We start from the raw sequence: 17,058 nt of genomic DNA on the forward strand, positions 1-17,058 counted from the left end.
TTACTTTAGACAAGGTGTGAAAAAGCATGTGGGTCATTACCACGTGGGCTGAAGTCTGTGCCTTAGGCGGCAGATGTCAAAGAAATATAACAGGAATGTTTACCCTGCTGTCGTGTCCGTATCTGCAGACGAGTGTAATGGAGGCTTAGGCGTTTTATACTTGAGCGGGGGCAGCGCGAAAGCAGTCCGGACTGCCCGTCTGCCTGCGGAGAGTGTTTGTTGTCAGATGGAGGCAGTGTACAGAAATATGCGGTACAACCGGTCTGTGGGTCACACACATACATATAACTTCTAACAGACAAAGAGCTAAAGAGGAACCAATAGTCAAAAACAATGAGCTCCAGCGTATGTTTTGTGCTCTTGAAGTTTTGATCTTTAATGTTAATTTCATGCTTTTCTTGTTCCCAATGAACTCCGCTGTCACTCACCTCCCTATTCCAGCCCACTCGTCAAACCTTGTCATTAGCATTTGACCTACGCGTGCGTCCAGCAGCGTGCAGTTTGGGATTTCGGAGGATTGGACAGGAGCACGTTTTTTAGTACGGTGTTCAAACAGAAACACATATGCAGACAGACGCATTTGCAGGACCATAAATTATGCTTTAAGCTCTGGTCACACCTATAACAGTCGTCTCTAAAACCCTCATTAGGGAGATGGATGGGTGGCTTTGTGTTCTGTGATTCTTTCACGTTTCAATTGAGGTGCTAAAAAGCACTCGATTATGTCGAGATACAGGCCTTCTCAACATGAATCCTGCATTTTGAAAAATGCTGATTACGCCGTGTGTTTAAATGTGCTGCCAAGTGGTCTTTTATTAGCACCATGAGATAGATCCTCCGTCGCAACACACATGCCACTTTGTGCGTGCCTGTGAGGCCCAGCGGCTCAGACAAACAGGAGTGTTTAACGTCCATTACGGCAAAGCTGGGATGGTCAAGAAAAAAAAAAAAAGGAGTGTTTAACGTCCTGGGAATGAGAACAGGTTGTTATTTTATGTATAGTTAAAGCTTGAGAGTGTTAGAATTATTAGAAACTTTCCTCTTGAGCTAACCAATGTACCTTTTTTTTAAAAACTATTTTTACTGAAACACTTATGATGTAGATCACCAAGCGAGACTTTGATGTGTAGACAATAACTGGAATTTATGGAGGAGCTGGCTGCAGAACAGATGACCAGAACAAGCATCTGAAATACTTTGGGGATGGAAGAATGGATGAGAGACTTACTGATGAAGAGTATGATAGGCTATTGAGCCGCCTGCTGTCGCTCACTGCTGTGAGGGAGGGATATCGGGATTGGGGAGGGCGGGGGCATGTATATGCTAGTGTCAGCTGTGTAACCTTTGACCCAGAGAAAAATAAAATGATGAATGAACAAAAATTACTGGGTTTCTGTGTCTCTTCCCTGTTGTCATAGGAACGACAAATACCTGGCCCTTCAGTTTCCATGGGAACAGTACAGCTAAGAAGGGAGTTGCCAGGGAAACAGAAGAGTGCGAAAAGGGAGGGGCAAGGATGAACAAAGGGAGTCCAGGCAGGAGTTTTATGCACAGCACATGTTTGGTTTTAATACAAAATTAACAAGATCTCTCAGTTGAGTGAACTAACCAAAGCAATAAAAAGTACAACTAACACCTTGGAAAAATAGACAGCACGGTCACACAAATGTGTTTTTTTTCTTTTTACAATATCTCAGTTAAGTTAGTGCATGTTGATTATCGTTTATATTTTGCAGATACTTAAATTGTTGTGCCATTTTCATCCCCCCAAAAATAAAGTGCATTTCACATCGAGAACTACGCATACGTTTACACAAGATCCTCTTACCGTTTCCGTGGTGTCGCCCCTATCTCCAAACCCAACCCTAAAACACACACGCACACACACATACCCACACATTCGCGGACCCTTGAGCAAGGCTGGGCAATTACCTTTCCTAAGGGATCACATGAGTAACTGGGACTGTTGTTGAAGCTTGAACCAATTTGCTGAATTCTACTCAAATAATATCACTAAGCTGGACCATATCCTCATTTAGATTTGACAGCATTTCTAGTAGATAACGGTATATGGCGTAAGCATGAATTGAGGATATGGTCCGGGAAGGCCACAAAGGGCACTGGCGGTGGCTCCCGAGCCAGGCAGAACCCCATGTACAAATGAGCGACGAATTAATTGAAAAAGAGAGGAGAGGTGGGGCGCAGAAACAAGAACAAACTGCTTGTAGTGGGGCAGTGGGATTCATATATAGACGGAAAACTCTGAAATTCAGGTAAATTATCTCCAATTTATCCTTTGACGTTGACATGTCCAGGGTGTACCCTGGCAGCAGGGTGGGGCCCTCCACAACAGTCTCAGTTTCTCAGGTTTCCCCTTGGGAGCATTAATTGCCCATCCCTACCCTTGAGTGTTTTGATATTTAGCTCTAAATTAGGTCTTCTCCTGCTTAACTAAGCGCCCATTACTGGCAACATTACCCACCAAAAATAACCGCTGTTTAGTACACAACCTTAAGTACTATGACACCGTGAAACCTTTGGGTACATTAACAGGTGCGTCTACAGGTTAGTATTACATCCAACATCACAGTCGTTTGCCTTTCTTGGATACAAAGCCCTTTTTCACATGTTCAACAATGAAAATCTCAACAATACTGTTGGCTGCACACAAGAGATTCACATTCACCAATGAGAGAAAGTCACGTACCACCAAAACATCTCCCATACGCTGACCCAAGCCTTCCTAATCATCCTATAACCAGCCTTGACAAACTGGTGCATATTGAAGCGAGGAAAGTAAAGTCTTAACTGAACAAAGAGTCCACGTTAACAGCCAAAGTGGAGAAATGTCACTGAAAATATGGTGCAACCTTAACTCATCCTGTAGTTTGACTGGCTTTGGTAGCACCATGCACGGTGGGTATAAAGTCCCTCCTCTTCGGCATGCCTTATTTACAGAAACACACAAGTCGAGAGAGTCGGTTAAACAAGTTGATAAATACTACATTCAGAAAAAGGCTTTACAGCGCGGTTAATATATCAAGACAACATCAGAATCCGAAAGAAGTCAAGCCAGACTGAAGTGGAAAAAAATAGAACTTCTCAATGAATATAACAAAATAGACTTTTCTTCAAAGGTAAAGTAACAAGAGTTTGTGATGGTTTGTGGTGTGCCAGTCTGACCTGTCGGTGCTAATCAAATGACTACAGGGTGCAGTCTGACACTGTGCACAAGTTCACATACAAGGGCTACACTCCAATGCTTGGAAATGCTGTCCTTTAACTTTCCTCACTGATCCCACCTGGTCTGAGGCCAGAAAGATTAATACTGGGAGCCCCACAAATCAGGCTCTCTGAGAGTTGGGGGAAGCAGCAAGAAAGGAAAGAAGAGACATTATCTTTTTATTTGGAAGTAGCCTTTTTTAGCTCATAGGATCATTCAGAGGTCACTTAACGGACACCTGCCTCAACCAGACTAAACTGTTTAACGTAGAGTAAAATATTACTGATAGAGGAGACAGAAGACACCAGCAGGACTAGGATCCCAGTTCATTTAGAGTCCGTTTCACTTTGGCTTGAGGTGCTGGAGCTCCCTCCAGCCACTGCACCCACCTCCTAGTCCCATCTCCTTCCAAGAAGCTCTACAAACACATAACGAGGCCACTTATTTCAGAATTGACAGGAAGACTTACAGCATATTCCTATAAGGTCAGAGGTCAACAGGACTTGATATGTCTCAGACCTACATTATTCCCCCTCTGACCCACACAAGGAGACAGATTCTGGTCTGCTGAGCTGATGGATCACACTCACACACATGCACACACCCAGAGACCATGCAAAACAGTCCCAAATCACACATTTGAGATTACAAAACTCAGGACGGACAGTTCGTATGCTCACAAAAGGCAGAGGCAACAGGAAAAGAAAGTTCACATTTTCACCCCGGTGTGATAAATGATTGAAGACCGATGTAGGGTTGTGGAGAAATGAGGCAGTGGTGTCACTGTGATGAATGAGTAGTTTCATCCTCTTTTTTTTCTTTTCCCTCAGCCATGGGAGTGATTATGTGTCTATCATCCATTTGAAGATGTATCTCTGAAGCATCACTCGTAGTTCGCTGAGCCTGTTCTCTGCAACACATCGCCAAGATGGTACTTGACTCTGTAGGAAGAAGTCGCGGTGGGATGCGGATGTTATTGCTGTCTGAGTATTGCTTCGCGTCTAAAAAATAACTACCAATCACAGGCTAGTTATTGCTGAATAGAAAATAAGGACTTGGCGATTTCGAGAAGGTTGCAGACCTGTTTTTAAACCAAAATATTCTGGAGAACTAACTCAGAGCAGCTGAGGAGTGATGTGGAATGATCATTATCAGAGCATCTGAAGCAAAATGCTGAAACAAAAACCTCTCCTGTGACCTTGGTGCAATGATTTTAGCTCTTTCAATGTGAGGTACATTATACATAAACACAATTATTTGGGTCATGGCGACATCAGGAAACCACGGCACATTGCCTGCAGCGACCTGTGTGACCTACCACACTGAACTCGGGAAGAGCAATGAGGGACCTGCATGCAAATTAAACCGGGCCATTACATGCACACCTATTAATGAGGTTGAGGCTCTTCGGGAGGGAAACATGATCAAATAAAATAAACAGTATAATTTTGCTACTCTGGTTCCATTTATTTGATCAGCTGTGTTAATTTCACCACCCATGTTATTCCTCAGCTGTTTTTCTTTTATATGTTTGAAATGTAAATCTCCCCTCAGGAGGTGGAGGAGGAGAGGTATGTAGTCATGTTATTTAATCCAACAGGCCTCTATATGGTTTGATGCCTCCATCCATACTAATAAAAAAATGAAAGAGGGGGCTAATGGGGAAAGTCTCTCAAGTGCTTTGTCTTGGCCTTCAGAGATGCGAGCTGAACTAAAATACCTCCAGAAAGGGTGGAAAAAAGGGATGAGAACATGAGAGAGGGGAGAAAAGAAAGAGGGAGCGGCTTGATTTCTTTCCGTTGAGAACGCAGGGCGCAGATCAGAGAGCTCCGGGTCTATTTATAGCTCTCCGCGGCTGTTTAGCTTTCGACGCACGTTCAGAGTGCAGCAGCAGAGCTGCCGGGTTGCTGCTGCTCCAGACGGGCTTTGCTGTGGAAATGCCTGCGTACTGAGCCGCGGTCGGCTCCCTCCCTCCTTCCTTCTCCGCTCATCACAAACTAATGCGCCGTGAGGTTTTTACACAAACACACACGCAGGCGCAAACTAACAATTCCTCCCTGTTGGTGGAAAATAAGCACATGTCCTCAAGTGGTCCGGTTCCGCTTAGTGTATGCATGTCTTATATATACAGCTGCTGCCTTTAACATGTGATGCACTCAGTGCTCTCTGCAGACATGAGGAAGGGTGTGGCATGGGTTGAACGGGAGGAAGTCCCGATAGTGGTCTTTATTGGGGAAGACAGTGAGATACTTTGCCCTGTGGTACGTGTATCAAAGAAAAAAATGCCATCTAGCCATCCATCCATGCATCCATTTGGCTGTGGATGATTAACCAATCTGCGTCTGCCAATGACATCTCCAGGCCAGAGCTCAAGCCACAACCCTCCACTACTGCCCCGGACCTCCTCTGCTGCTGCTCTCTCTTTGGCACTGGTAAGATCCAGTGAGGAGCAGAGCTGACCCAGGTTGCCTCTCTTTCTTCCCACCTGGGTCTGCTTGGTCAGACATCACTCGGAGTCCGTGCACGGTGGGCCACACTGGTGGGAACACAGCCACAGCACACCAGCCACAGCGCCTTCTGAATCTCCTGGTTCCTGAAGGCATAGATGACCGGGTTTATGACCGAATTGTAGGTGGCAGGCACCAGTGTGGCGTAGGTATAGAGCGGCGGGTACGTGTAGTCAGCGATGAGCGAGTAAACAGTGAATGGCATCCAGCAGGCAGCAAAAGTACCCAGGATGATGGCTAGGGTGGACACGCCCTTTCGGGTTGTGACGTAGTGGGGTGTGGCAGCCAGGAAGTGGTGCTGCAGGGCGATTTGGTGAGCGTGGCGCATCACGATCTTGCAGATCTGGACGTAGAGTTGCAGCATGAGACCGAAGAGCAGCAAGAAGGAGACAGACAGCACGGCGATGTTATTTTTTGTCAGCGGCCGCACCACGCTGCATGTAGCCGCCTCTGCTAGGCAGTTGACCCCTGTGACGGGCAGCAGGCCTAGACAAAGGGACAGGCCCCACAGCAGCACAAGCATGGTGTAGGTGAAGGCCGCTGTCCGCTCTGAGTTGTAGGTGAGGGCGTAATACAATGATAGGTACCGGTCAATAGTGATAGCCAGCAAGCTAAAGACAGAAGCAGAAAATGAGGCCACTATCAAGCCCACAGTCAGCAACTGGGCTGAATCAGAGCGAAGCAAGTAGGCACAGGTGAAGTGCAGTACGAGGCCCAGGCCGGCCAGCAGGTCAGCCAATGCCAGGCTGCCAATCAGCAGGAACATGGGAGCTCTGAGCGCCGGGTTCTGCCAGATCACAAGCACCACCAGAGCATTCTCACAGGCTATCAGAGTCCCAGATGAGCATAGCACAATGTCCCAGGGGTTGACCAGCAGCGGCAGCTGGCTGGGCCGCAGGGAGTCTTCCGGTGGAAGCGTCCCCAGGCTGGTGCTGTTGTCCATTGGTCCACCACCTCCACTGGCCCAAGCTGTGGAATCAGGAGCCAGCCAGCTGGGGGTGACTGGTGGCTCTTCACTCATTGTGCCCCCCGTCTGAAATTGACAAAAACAAATACAGGTCACTCTGATGTTATGCATACTTTGATGGCCAAAAAGAGCACAAGAAGCATCATATAAACCGGCCACAAGTGCCTCTTTTTCTATGTTTTGGGCTTTTTACACGGGAAGACAAAAACAGGGGCTGTTTCATCAGTACTGTCTGCATCGTACATCTCAATCCATGCTGTTAAGACCCAGGGTAACTCATTCCACAGACAGTCAAGGTTATATACAGTGCAGGTGGTGCACAGAACTTTAGGAGCAAATTAGCAAACCCTCACATTACCTCAGTGTTGCTTGAATTAAATAAAAGAAAAATCTGTATTTTTCATTTTCATCCTTTTAAAACAATAAAAGCCTGCGCTGAAGAAATACGCTGCTCCATACGGCTAACTGGTATTTTCCTTTGGGAATTTAACCCGTGACTGCTAAGGAGATTATAACATTTTTTTTAATGTGGCAAGAGAAAAAAATCCCAAGAGGATAACATAAAGCAGAGCATGCTTTGCAGAAAAAAATCCCAGGCCAAGACAGCCAAATATCGATAAACTACCAGAGGCGATAGCAGTAAGTTAATTCACAGACAAGTCCCGCTCTCCACAACAGAAGACACCGCACCCGTTATTTCAGGAATTGCTTGTTTCTTCCTCTCATACCATAAGTGCCGTTTTATCCTGTGCACCTTGCATAAGAAACTGGCTGCTCCACGTCAGCAAAAGGATGCTGTAGGGGGAGGAAAAAACCACACGCACACACACAGGCGGCATCTTTCCATGCATGTCAAGGATGCTCAATAATGCGCCTCCACACCCAGCCTACCTTGACTCTGTGAGCTGAGACTTCCCGGTCTAAATTGAAGAACGACAGCCTGACATTTCCACGGTATCTCACTGTGGACGGAGACGCAGCTCGGGAGAGGGGAATAAATGGAAGCAGAAAAAGAGCGCGGAGCGGCTCAGCCGTTAACGGCGCATCGCTGTGGACTGCGGCTGTGCAGGGAGCAGCGAGCGGAGCAGCGGCGGAAGAGATGAAGAGGAGGTGTGAGTGCGAGGGGGGTGGAGGGGTGATGAAGGAGGAGGAGTCCCAAATGGGCCAGATTGCCAGAGACCGGGTAAACTCAGTTAAAGAGCTAAATGTGTCTAGTCCGTGGCGTCTCAAGGACAAAGACAGGTGTGAAGCGCGCGTACAGGTGTCTGCGCTCTAGTACGGCACGGTTCGCTTTTTCTGACACGATTTCCGTGCAAAGAGCACACATATGATAGTGCAACACTGGATCCTAATCTCATGAGGTTTGATCACCTGATCTGCAGGGTTTTGTTAGTTTCTATGACCCCTACCCGGCTTTTTTCTCCTTTTTGCTACCCGACTCGTTTCACGCGTGAAGGTGCTGGATGCAGAGGCTCGGTTTCCTCCCGCGACGCCCTGCTATTCTGGTCCCGTCTGTGCTATTAACAGCTACCCAGATGTGTGTCACCCAACCTCCTCCCGTTCCCGCTGTCCTCCATCTTCTTTGTCACATCCCCTTGCACCTCTGCCTCAGAGACACCTCGTGTGAAGTGAATCGGGTGGGGAGGTGAATACACCTGACTACACTTAACTGACCATGCAGGGGGTAACAACGGCTGTGCGCGTTTCTTTAAAGGCACCTGTCTTTTTGGGCCTGAATGGATTAAAAATAGCTCCTGTTGTAGCGGGAAAGCTGGAATACCAAGTAACACCACTAAGGGGCGATGTTGAGTCCCCCATATGAGTCATCAGTGTGCACCTGTGGGACTCGAAAAGGGGAGCACACCCAGCCTCATTCTTACTGGCTTTATTTCTTTTTCTTTAAAACAGAAAATGATCGCTTCACAACAGGCCTTTTTTCAAGCAAACCCTCACATTAAGCTTGCCAACACCTACAAAACGGTATCAAAAGTGCACCATAGTGTTAATACGTCTTCTCAAGGTCTAACATTTTCCTATGATAATTTTATCTTCTTGTAATATTTATACAAATACCATTCTGTACACTGTAGAAATACACAGCCTGGTGTGTCCTCTATGTGGGACACCCACCCACTCCCCCCAACAATTGATCTTCCTTTACATCCATGATCCTCTCTCAGTACGTTCCAGGTCACAATGTGGGGGGTGAAGACACCAGGCCAATGTTACATCATATGAATTATTAAATACCCATTCAACCCACACCCAAAGCAAAAACTAAAACGCCACTCATACAACCAACAAACATCTGTACAACCCTCATTCAAAGTCTTTTTCTTTTTTTAAAAACAATCTTGACACAGTTTGCATTCAGTATCGTCTTATTGTCCGAGCAGCAGCAGCAGCAGCAGCAGCAGCAGCAGCAGCGGATCATGGGCGGGGGGCTGTGGAAGGGGCAGGAAGGACGGGGTCAGGCTGGTACGTATGGGGAATTTCCACAGCTGAGCTGCACTGCCGAGTGTGTAAAAAGCACAGGTATGGATTACAGCTGTGCAGACAGGTATGACACCGTGCAGGCTGCTGTGGTGCGTTTAAAGTCTGCCGCCGTCCACGGAGAGGAAACAGAGCATTTCTCTTGGGTTATGCAGTAACACACAAGGATCCAAATTTAGTCTCTGGACTGATAAAAGAGGATGTAGCCCGACTCAGAGTTCTTGGAGATTTCAGAAGTGAGACCGTAGAATTCTTCTATGGCCTGTGCATCGATTTTCTGTGGAACAGAAATGGAGAATGATTTTCTTTAGAAATAGAGGCTTACAGTGAACTCTAAATCACACAAACACACAAATAAACTCGCTCACCTCTACAATATCGTCATCAAACAGCAACCAGAAGTCGTGACTTTTCACAATGGCAATGTAGTGACCCCTGTTTGGACCACTGAAGAGAAATAAAACAGCACATTAGCTCAGCAAAGTCACTTTTAACCATTAAGCCTGACAGGAGATTTATATTTCGGTGTTAAAACTACACCCTAATCTGACATCCAACTCCCTGGAAATGTAACAAAACCTCGTGATTAGCCTGTTCGGTACTGTTAATTCTTCCTGTGCATTTCCAGCTACTTTTCCACTGCAGTTTTTGAATGAATCAGTAAGAATAACAATCATCACCTCAATATGAGGACAGAGACGTCAGCAAACTGATGGAGGGAGATTTGCCAAAACGACTCGAGTTTTTTCCCCCAACAAGCACTTACTCAGGTCCACTCAGTTTGAGCCATTTTCCCCATTATGACTGAGTACCACTTTAATATGGGTGGGGCTGTCATAGAAAGGTGGCCCGAAAGCCCAATGACATAATTTGTATGCAACACAAACCCAAGAGAACAATGGAGGACATCGAGGCTATGGCGTACATCTACCACTTACATACGTTAGTTACATTGTATACTCTGCAAAGATTCACTGCACAAGTCTAAAATCAACAGTGACCATCTCAACGTGGAGGTTTGTAATAATACAACAGATTCAGTAGCATGCGAGAGAAAGGGTAAGAAATGACTTCTACATTACCAATTTATAAGCACTAATGGATTAAAACACTCTGTATATAAAACACTCAATATAAATCAACACTCTTCACTTGAAGTGAGTCATCTGCATTTGTTTGGTTTTCAGACACTTCTCTACTGCTAAGTGCCAAGACGGGTACAATCAAAGCTTTAACTATTAATTATGAAAATGTTAACACGACTGCAAGCAAGTCTGGTAAGTACAACAATATGCCAGGAAGCGCCTCAAGCCCTTTTTTGTATAAAACTGAAATCGAAAGCAGTTATTAATTCTGTCTAACTCGACTAACCTCAGCTTCACCTGTGCAGCTTTGATGTAACACTTTCTATTCTTATGATGCAATAAGCCTGACGAAATGATAGGAAAGGGTTAGAAAACATATCATAATTTGATGTTTCTTAATGTTGCCGAGTTTAAGCAGGCAAGCTTAACGATGCAAGCTTTGAATCATCATTATGAGACCAGTTATTAAAAGTGTCAGCCTGATTGTTATTGTTTAGGTCTCCTTTGTGCCTCTGAAACAGCTGTGACCTGTCAGAGAGCGGACATTGGAGTACACAGTGTCCTGTGGGTTGTGAGGCCAAGATTTATCACATTGAGGGTTAGAGTTTCCCAGGAATACTCTGGGTATAGGTACATCGCAGCTACCAGAGCTGATGGAGCATTTCAGAAGTGGCTCCCCGTGTTGCATCTTTCAAAAACGGTACGGGGTCCGTTTTTTATGTTAGCTGTGTCACAGAGCAAGTGATGAGGACAAGAAATCAGAGAATCCACACACCCACTGTATTCCTGGTTTTAGTCTGTTAGTTAGTTTTTGTGGTAAGGAGGGCACGCTGACTTGCTGGGGGAAGACTCTTGGTGTACCTTGTTTCTGGTCTTTGACAAAGTTTCGGTGAGCATAATGCATAAAAGTAAAATCTAGCAACTAATGTGCTGAAATCTGAAAAGTGGGATAGAGCCTGGGGCTTCCATTACAGAGAATGATTGGCAGACTATGTGGCTGATGCAGTTGCTTCTACCAACTCAGGTTCCTGGAAAGTTTTGCAGTAAAAGCCTGTTAAGATATTTTATGACCCCTAAATATAAGTATGTCCAGACAGGTGGAAAAACAAGTGGCGGATGTGCGGTGAACAGCTGGCAGACCACTACCATATATTTTAGAGTTGCTGTTTATTTTGCTTTTCTGGGAAGAGATAAAGGGCAATATAAACTGTACTTGGAAGACATTTTTTTTTTTTTTTGGTACGGTTCATCTCTGTAACATCATGAGCAGTTCACCTGTCAAAGGTAAACACTGAAGTATTTCACTTGCACCCAGTAAGAAGGCAATAAGGAGTAGAAAAGTGAACCCCCAATTAAGAATGACTTGATAGTGTCATTCTTCATTCTCAATAGTGAGTAATGTTCATTAAATGGAAATATTTACTTTCTCTTTACATTTACGGACTAACCAATTTACAAAAAATTGAGAGAAATTGATGCATGATATAATTGTCGGTTTTATTTCTGTGACTAATCAGCGGCTTTAGCCTTGACCATCAATGTCATGCTACGAATTCATCCCTGGAATTTAGTTCGACAGGAGACAGAAAAACTCAAGTGTAATCTATTATTCCTAAAACAGCTGTGGAAAACTGGACTCTGTTTCAGCATCCACTTGCTGAAAAGCAGTGAAACACCTTGAATAAACACTGACAGACTAACTCCCAGTGACACTGGGTCAAAGGCAGTACAGACATAAAGGAGAACACAGCTGAGCATTGATGGAAACTTAAATGAGCTAAACTTTGTCATATCTACTTTATCTACCTCATTTCCACTTCTACAGCCAGATTAGAATCAGCAGTTAACCTACTAACATGCACGCCTTTGGACCATGGGAGGAAACCGGAGTAGCTAGAAGAAAGGTAGTAACACATAGCAAGCTAACACCACAGGCGCCTCAGGAAGGTTCAAACTAAGGTAACTGTGCTAACCACTGCACCACCCATGCACAAGAGTCTACATGTTGCCCTATGAGATTCAGATGTAATGCAACTTTACTCTTGAGCCTACGGGTTCAAATGTATTTTATTATTAAAACAAAGAATTAAGTGTTTATCTCTCTATACCGGTTATGTGTTCACATACACACCTCCCACAATGCACCACCACTGCGACCAAGTCATACAGCCTCTCAGGATTGGTGGCGTCCCCGGAGGTGTTGAAGAGGCGGAGTTCCAGGGGGAAGACGACGCGATAGGACAGCTTGGTGTAGCGTTGCAGCTGCTCCATGTATTTAAAGCGCTTCAGGTGCAGAGCTAGGATCATCGGCAGCTTCTTTACACGCATCCTACATTAAAAGAACAATGACGAGTGCAACGCTGGATATAAATGTCCAACCACAAACAAAATCATACATTAAAAATGAACCTATACACTGACCTCTTGTGTGCCTCCTGCTTGCTTCTACATTCTTCACAGTAGTATTTGTACTCACTGCACAGTGTCTCTGTGTTACTAAAACCTCTGAGAGGAATCAAAAGAGAAAATCGGTCAATTTTAACTCCACATTTAAAAATACAACAAAATGCAGGGTGTGACTCACTTCCAGTTAATAACAGGCCTTTTTGCAGGAGCTATTCTGACATGAAATGGCCGGTAACAAAAATGTTAATAATAACTTCAGTCTGACTTAAGTGGGCTTCAACAAGATGTGTTAGGAAAGATCTAAAATGGTTGCAGTTACTTGATCTTTTCAATCGAAAGACAGTGAAAATGATCCATTTCAGTTTCCAGGAGCCCAGCCTGTTGTCTCCAGATGGCTTTGTTTTGTCTAACCAACAGTCCAAAACCCAAAGAAACGAAGTGTAAGAAGAAAACAGGCAGCAAATGCTATCTTTTAAGAGCCTGGAACCATCAAATAGGTGTCATTTTTCACAATCGTTGCACGGAGCTACTAATCCTGTTCCTTCAATTGCTGATGCAGCAGTGTTGCTTTACCTGAGGCAGTGTGTGATGGAGGTATTCTGTTCTACATCAACAGAGAGGTCCAGAAAATCCTCATCTTTGCTGCTTATCTGAAAAACAAAAAACAAAAACAAAAAAGACTTGTAAAGGTTAGAATAACTGTTAAACTACACGGTCAGGTCTTAGGTTTTAATTCCTTAAGTTAAACAATGTTTGCACAAAAACTAAGCTCTGTGGTGCCACTGCAGCTTTATCCTTGCAAGCATATTGAACAAATCTGTTTAGCAACCGTCTTGTTAAGATGATATGACACCTTATGTGTCAGAATGAAGTGAAGAATCTCACCGTTTCACAGGTGAGGCAGCGCGTCTCATTGGTCAGAGTGCCTTGGAAGATCTCATGGACCCAAGTGGGGGCAGGTGTGGCATTGCTGTTGTTGTTCTGCGAGTCCAAAGTGCCATTGGCCAGGCGGCCGTTTGTCTTCTCCTGCTTCCTCTCTTCTTGAAGCAGATCAGCAATAGTATTCAGCAGGTAGTTTAGGAACTCGTGAGCATCCTGCTGCATGTAGTTGTCAAAGAGCTCTGAGGAATAAAAATCGCAACAAAAAGCAGCATTTTTAGCGTTTCTCCAAGTTCAGAAGCAACAACAACAACAACAACAACAGGATGTCTTGCTGTCAGGGTTGGGCGGTATAAACGGTATATTGTTTTGGTCGAAAGCATTGCAGCTACAAACAACATCATCTGCAAATTATGCCGGGCGGCAGTAATAGCAAAGAGAAGCACTTTTGGAATATGGGGAAAGCCAAAACCTGAGCTTCCTCCACTTTCAACATTAATGTTGAATTCTCTCGCAGCTGCTCTATTCCCATGTTGGTGCAGTATATTAATGACTAACCTCTTATTGTGGATGGATGGATTATCTCAGTTGTTCTCCTGACTGAAGTTTGGTCCGTTTTTAGGATCCTGCCATGTGATTGCATTTGTCCCTAACCACCAGAAACTCTCACGTTAACTTTCATCGAGTGGAAAAAAGTTAGCGTTCATCCTCGAGCTTCACTGTGCTAATGTTATGCTAACGTAGCTGTGTAGCTAGCGATCACGTAGCACAACATTATATACCAGCTAGTCCAACTTCAGTCACTGCTGTTTAGTTTTCTGTCTTCATTTATGTTGGAAGTGATAGCAGAGCTGTACGTTTGAATTTTTTCAGACATCTCTCAGTCAGAACATGCTATATCATGTTTAGGTGGAAACTAGCCAGCTAACTTTCTGTTAACTTCTAACTCTGTTAAATATAATAAATTCTGTTTTCATGGATGCCTGGATGTTAAACTTAATTGTTACACCTGGTAAAGCAGCAACGCTGATCATTTTATTAAAGATGAAAGAATTTAGACAGTTTGTAACTCTCAGTGATGCCGCAGTGTTCCTTTGACTTTGGGACCTGAAGCAGACGGAGTTTTGGACCCAGATTACTCTGCAAGGCTCCTGACTACGGTAGCTGTAATGCTCTGGCAGTCCATCAAACGGTGCAGCTTCATAGCTTACCAAAGTCGTACTAAAACATTTTTTGACAGATTTCTGTGCACCTTTACTACATAAAATCTGTTCGAGGTCAGTAAGCACAACCACAATTCATACATAAAGCACACTGTCAATTTTTGAGAAAATTAAAGGATTTTAAGTGTGCCTTATAGTTTGTAAAATACGTTATACAGAAGGAAAGAATATATCGCAATATATATCGTTACCGCACATGCTTCAAATTATACTGTGATATGGATTTTAGGCCATATCGCCCAGCCCTACTTGCTGTCTCTGCAGGTCAGCAAATTATAGTTTCACTCTCTGCAATGTCTTTTTTTGTTCCACCAATCTCCCTGTCTGGATCAGTTCCTCTCACCATTCTCTTTGCGCAGTCGTGTGATAAACTTCTTGGGTGGTATGACTCCCACTTTCCTTTTCTGATTGGCAATGCTGTGAAACAGATCAGCCAGACAGGTAAGCAGGTTCTCCTTCCGTCGAGGCTGACTCCGGTACGCCAAGATCTTCTCCCGAAAAGGCCGGCAGAAGTACAGAGCCTGCAGCACTGAGTTGCAATAGCAAGTGTTTCCAAACTACAAACAAGAGGAAAACCCAATGTGAGCACTTGTCAGGTACAGATGCAACACAGGTAGTGTTACTGCTCACTTACATTGACCAGACCAAAGTAGTGCTCATTGACTGGAAACTGCTCAGATCCAATCTCTTTCTCCAGAGCAGAGGCATTGGCGCCCTGTAAACACAGCAGACAGACAAATATTTTACTGTCCTCAAACAAGACAGATAATTTTCTTCAACACTGCATCCGAATCCCAATGCAAATCCTGTCTTAGCTTCACATTTTCAAGGTCATGTATGCTGCTATAAATGGAAAAAAACAGTGGGTGCTTAAAGCTCCAAGACCAGCTTTTTTCATATTAAACCTTTTTTTGCCAGGAGTCATAATTCCTTAACTGTTCTTAGACACAACTCAAGTCAACACGAGAAGCAAAACTGATCAAAACTGCATGTTTCAGAACAGAAAACGTTCAATTTCAAAGGTTTCTGAAGTTTACGATGACTCGGTGGCTGCATATGTATCCCTTTGGTATTATTTAGTACGGGTGAAAGGCTAGGACGCGCCGTGCAGACAGCAACAAACTGTGCAGAGTAGATCTGGACCTGGAATGGGTCCACAACTGCGCAGCTAATGTTAAACAATGTCGTCATTGCCCGCGTTAATATTATCTGGCAGATTCCCACGACAACTTGTCTGTTCTCCTCATTGTTTTCCCGTCACATACCGCAGATTAATCCTCGGAAGTCACCCATTATCCAGCTGTGTTTCAGTTGCTGGCAAGCAGAAACACTGGTTTAGCTTTAGTTACCTTCACGTTAGCTAGTTAGCTGTAAATCACAGGTGCAGCAGGTGCACTGTCACCGGGGAAGCTGTGAGAAATGTTAACCAAATAAGTCGTCAAGCTATGAGTAATAAAGCAGCAAGCATTCCCGTGTGCCCGTCAACTGTCGTTAACAAAAAGCGGGGAGCGGAGAAGGCGGTGGGTGGCTGCTTGCTTGGCTGGGCTATAGACGAAAAACTGCTTGGCTAGCACTGGCAGCAAAATTTACTGCTTTCATTTCTAATTCCACGGCTTAAAACGCCAATAGCAGCGCAGCCGCGGTTTCCGTACCACCCTATAGTCTGACTAATAACAGTATGAGACTGCCGCGCACTTACCATGGTACAAAAAGAGGCAAATTTGGAGACTGTCATTAGGATTTCCATTCGGCTAGCGCCATCTTCCACCACACCGCAGCGCGCTGACAAGACTGGGCTGGCTCCCCTCGTGAGGGTAGATTCTGCGGAGCTCGCGACGGAAGGTCCAATTGCTCAAGAACGCGAGAGCGTTCTCTGTCGGGTGCTTCCGTTTTAGCTTTAATCACGGAAGTGAGTAGCTTCAATACAGCGTATATAAAAAAGCTTGTGGCTATTGTATCCACACATTATGACATTTCTTCGATGCCTACTCAGATGCAGTTATCTGGCGAATAAAAATCAAGCAATATCACGTGACGTGTTGTTGAGGCCCATGTCACTGAAGAAATTAAAGGTTGACTGAAGTCAAGTGTTGCGCATGCTTACATTGCATCCAGAGCCATTGAGTAAGTCCTCATTGCGTTGCACACAACTGTTCTTCTATGTTCATTTTTTCTTTTTTCAAATAATTTATTTTAAGACTGCCATTCTAGGACAAAATTTAATCAAATTTAATTAAGTAAATACCTAGCGTTAAAATTACCGGAACAAATAATA

General features: G+C 44.5%; 2 protein-coding genes across 2 annotated transcripts; both read right to left on the reverse strand.

Annotated features, from left to right (window-relative positions):
• Positions 1–137: 137 nt before the first annotated feature.
• On the reverse strand, positions 138–7,957 carry gpr12 (G protein-coupled receptor 12). The gene is made up of 2 exons (XM_080864168.1): positions 7,589–7,957; positions 138–6,763 (listed from the first exon to the last, which is right to left on the reverse strand). The coding sequence occupies exon 2, from the start codon at positions 6,749–6,751 to the stop codon at positions 5,723–5,725; it is 1,029 nt and encodes a 342-aa protein (XP_080720294.1). The 5' UTR covers positions 6,752–6,763; positions 7,589–7,957; the 3' UTR covers positions 138–5,722.
• A 610-nt stretch (positions 7,958–8,567) lies between these two features.
• Positions 8,568–16,839, reverse strand: usp12a (ubiquitin specific peptidase 12a). Its single transcript, XM_080864288.1, has 9 exons — positions 16,483–16,839; positions 15,418–15,498; positions 15,127–15,340; positions 13,567–13,802; positions 13,255–13,331; positions 12,697–12,780; positions 12,407–12,604; positions 9,559–9,637; positions 8,568–9,467 (listed from the first exon to the last, which is right to left on the reverse strand). The coding sequence occupies exons 1-9, from the start codon at positions 16,528–16,530 to the stop codon at positions 9,366–9,368; spliced, it is 1,119 nt and encodes a 372-aa protein (XP_080720414.1). The 5' UTR covers positions 16,531–16,839; the 3' UTR covers positions 8,568–9,365.
• Between the last annotated feature and the right edge of the window lie 219 nt (positions 16,840–17,058).

This window comes from Rhamphochromis sp. 'chilingali', assembly GCF_963969265.1.
Source record: "Rhamphochromis sp. 'chilingali' genome assembly, chromosome: 18".
In the NCBI taxonomy this organism is placed as follows: Eukaryota; Metazoa; Chordata; class Actinopteri; order Cichliformes; family Cichlidae; genus Rhamphochromis; species Rhamphochromis sp. 'chilingali'.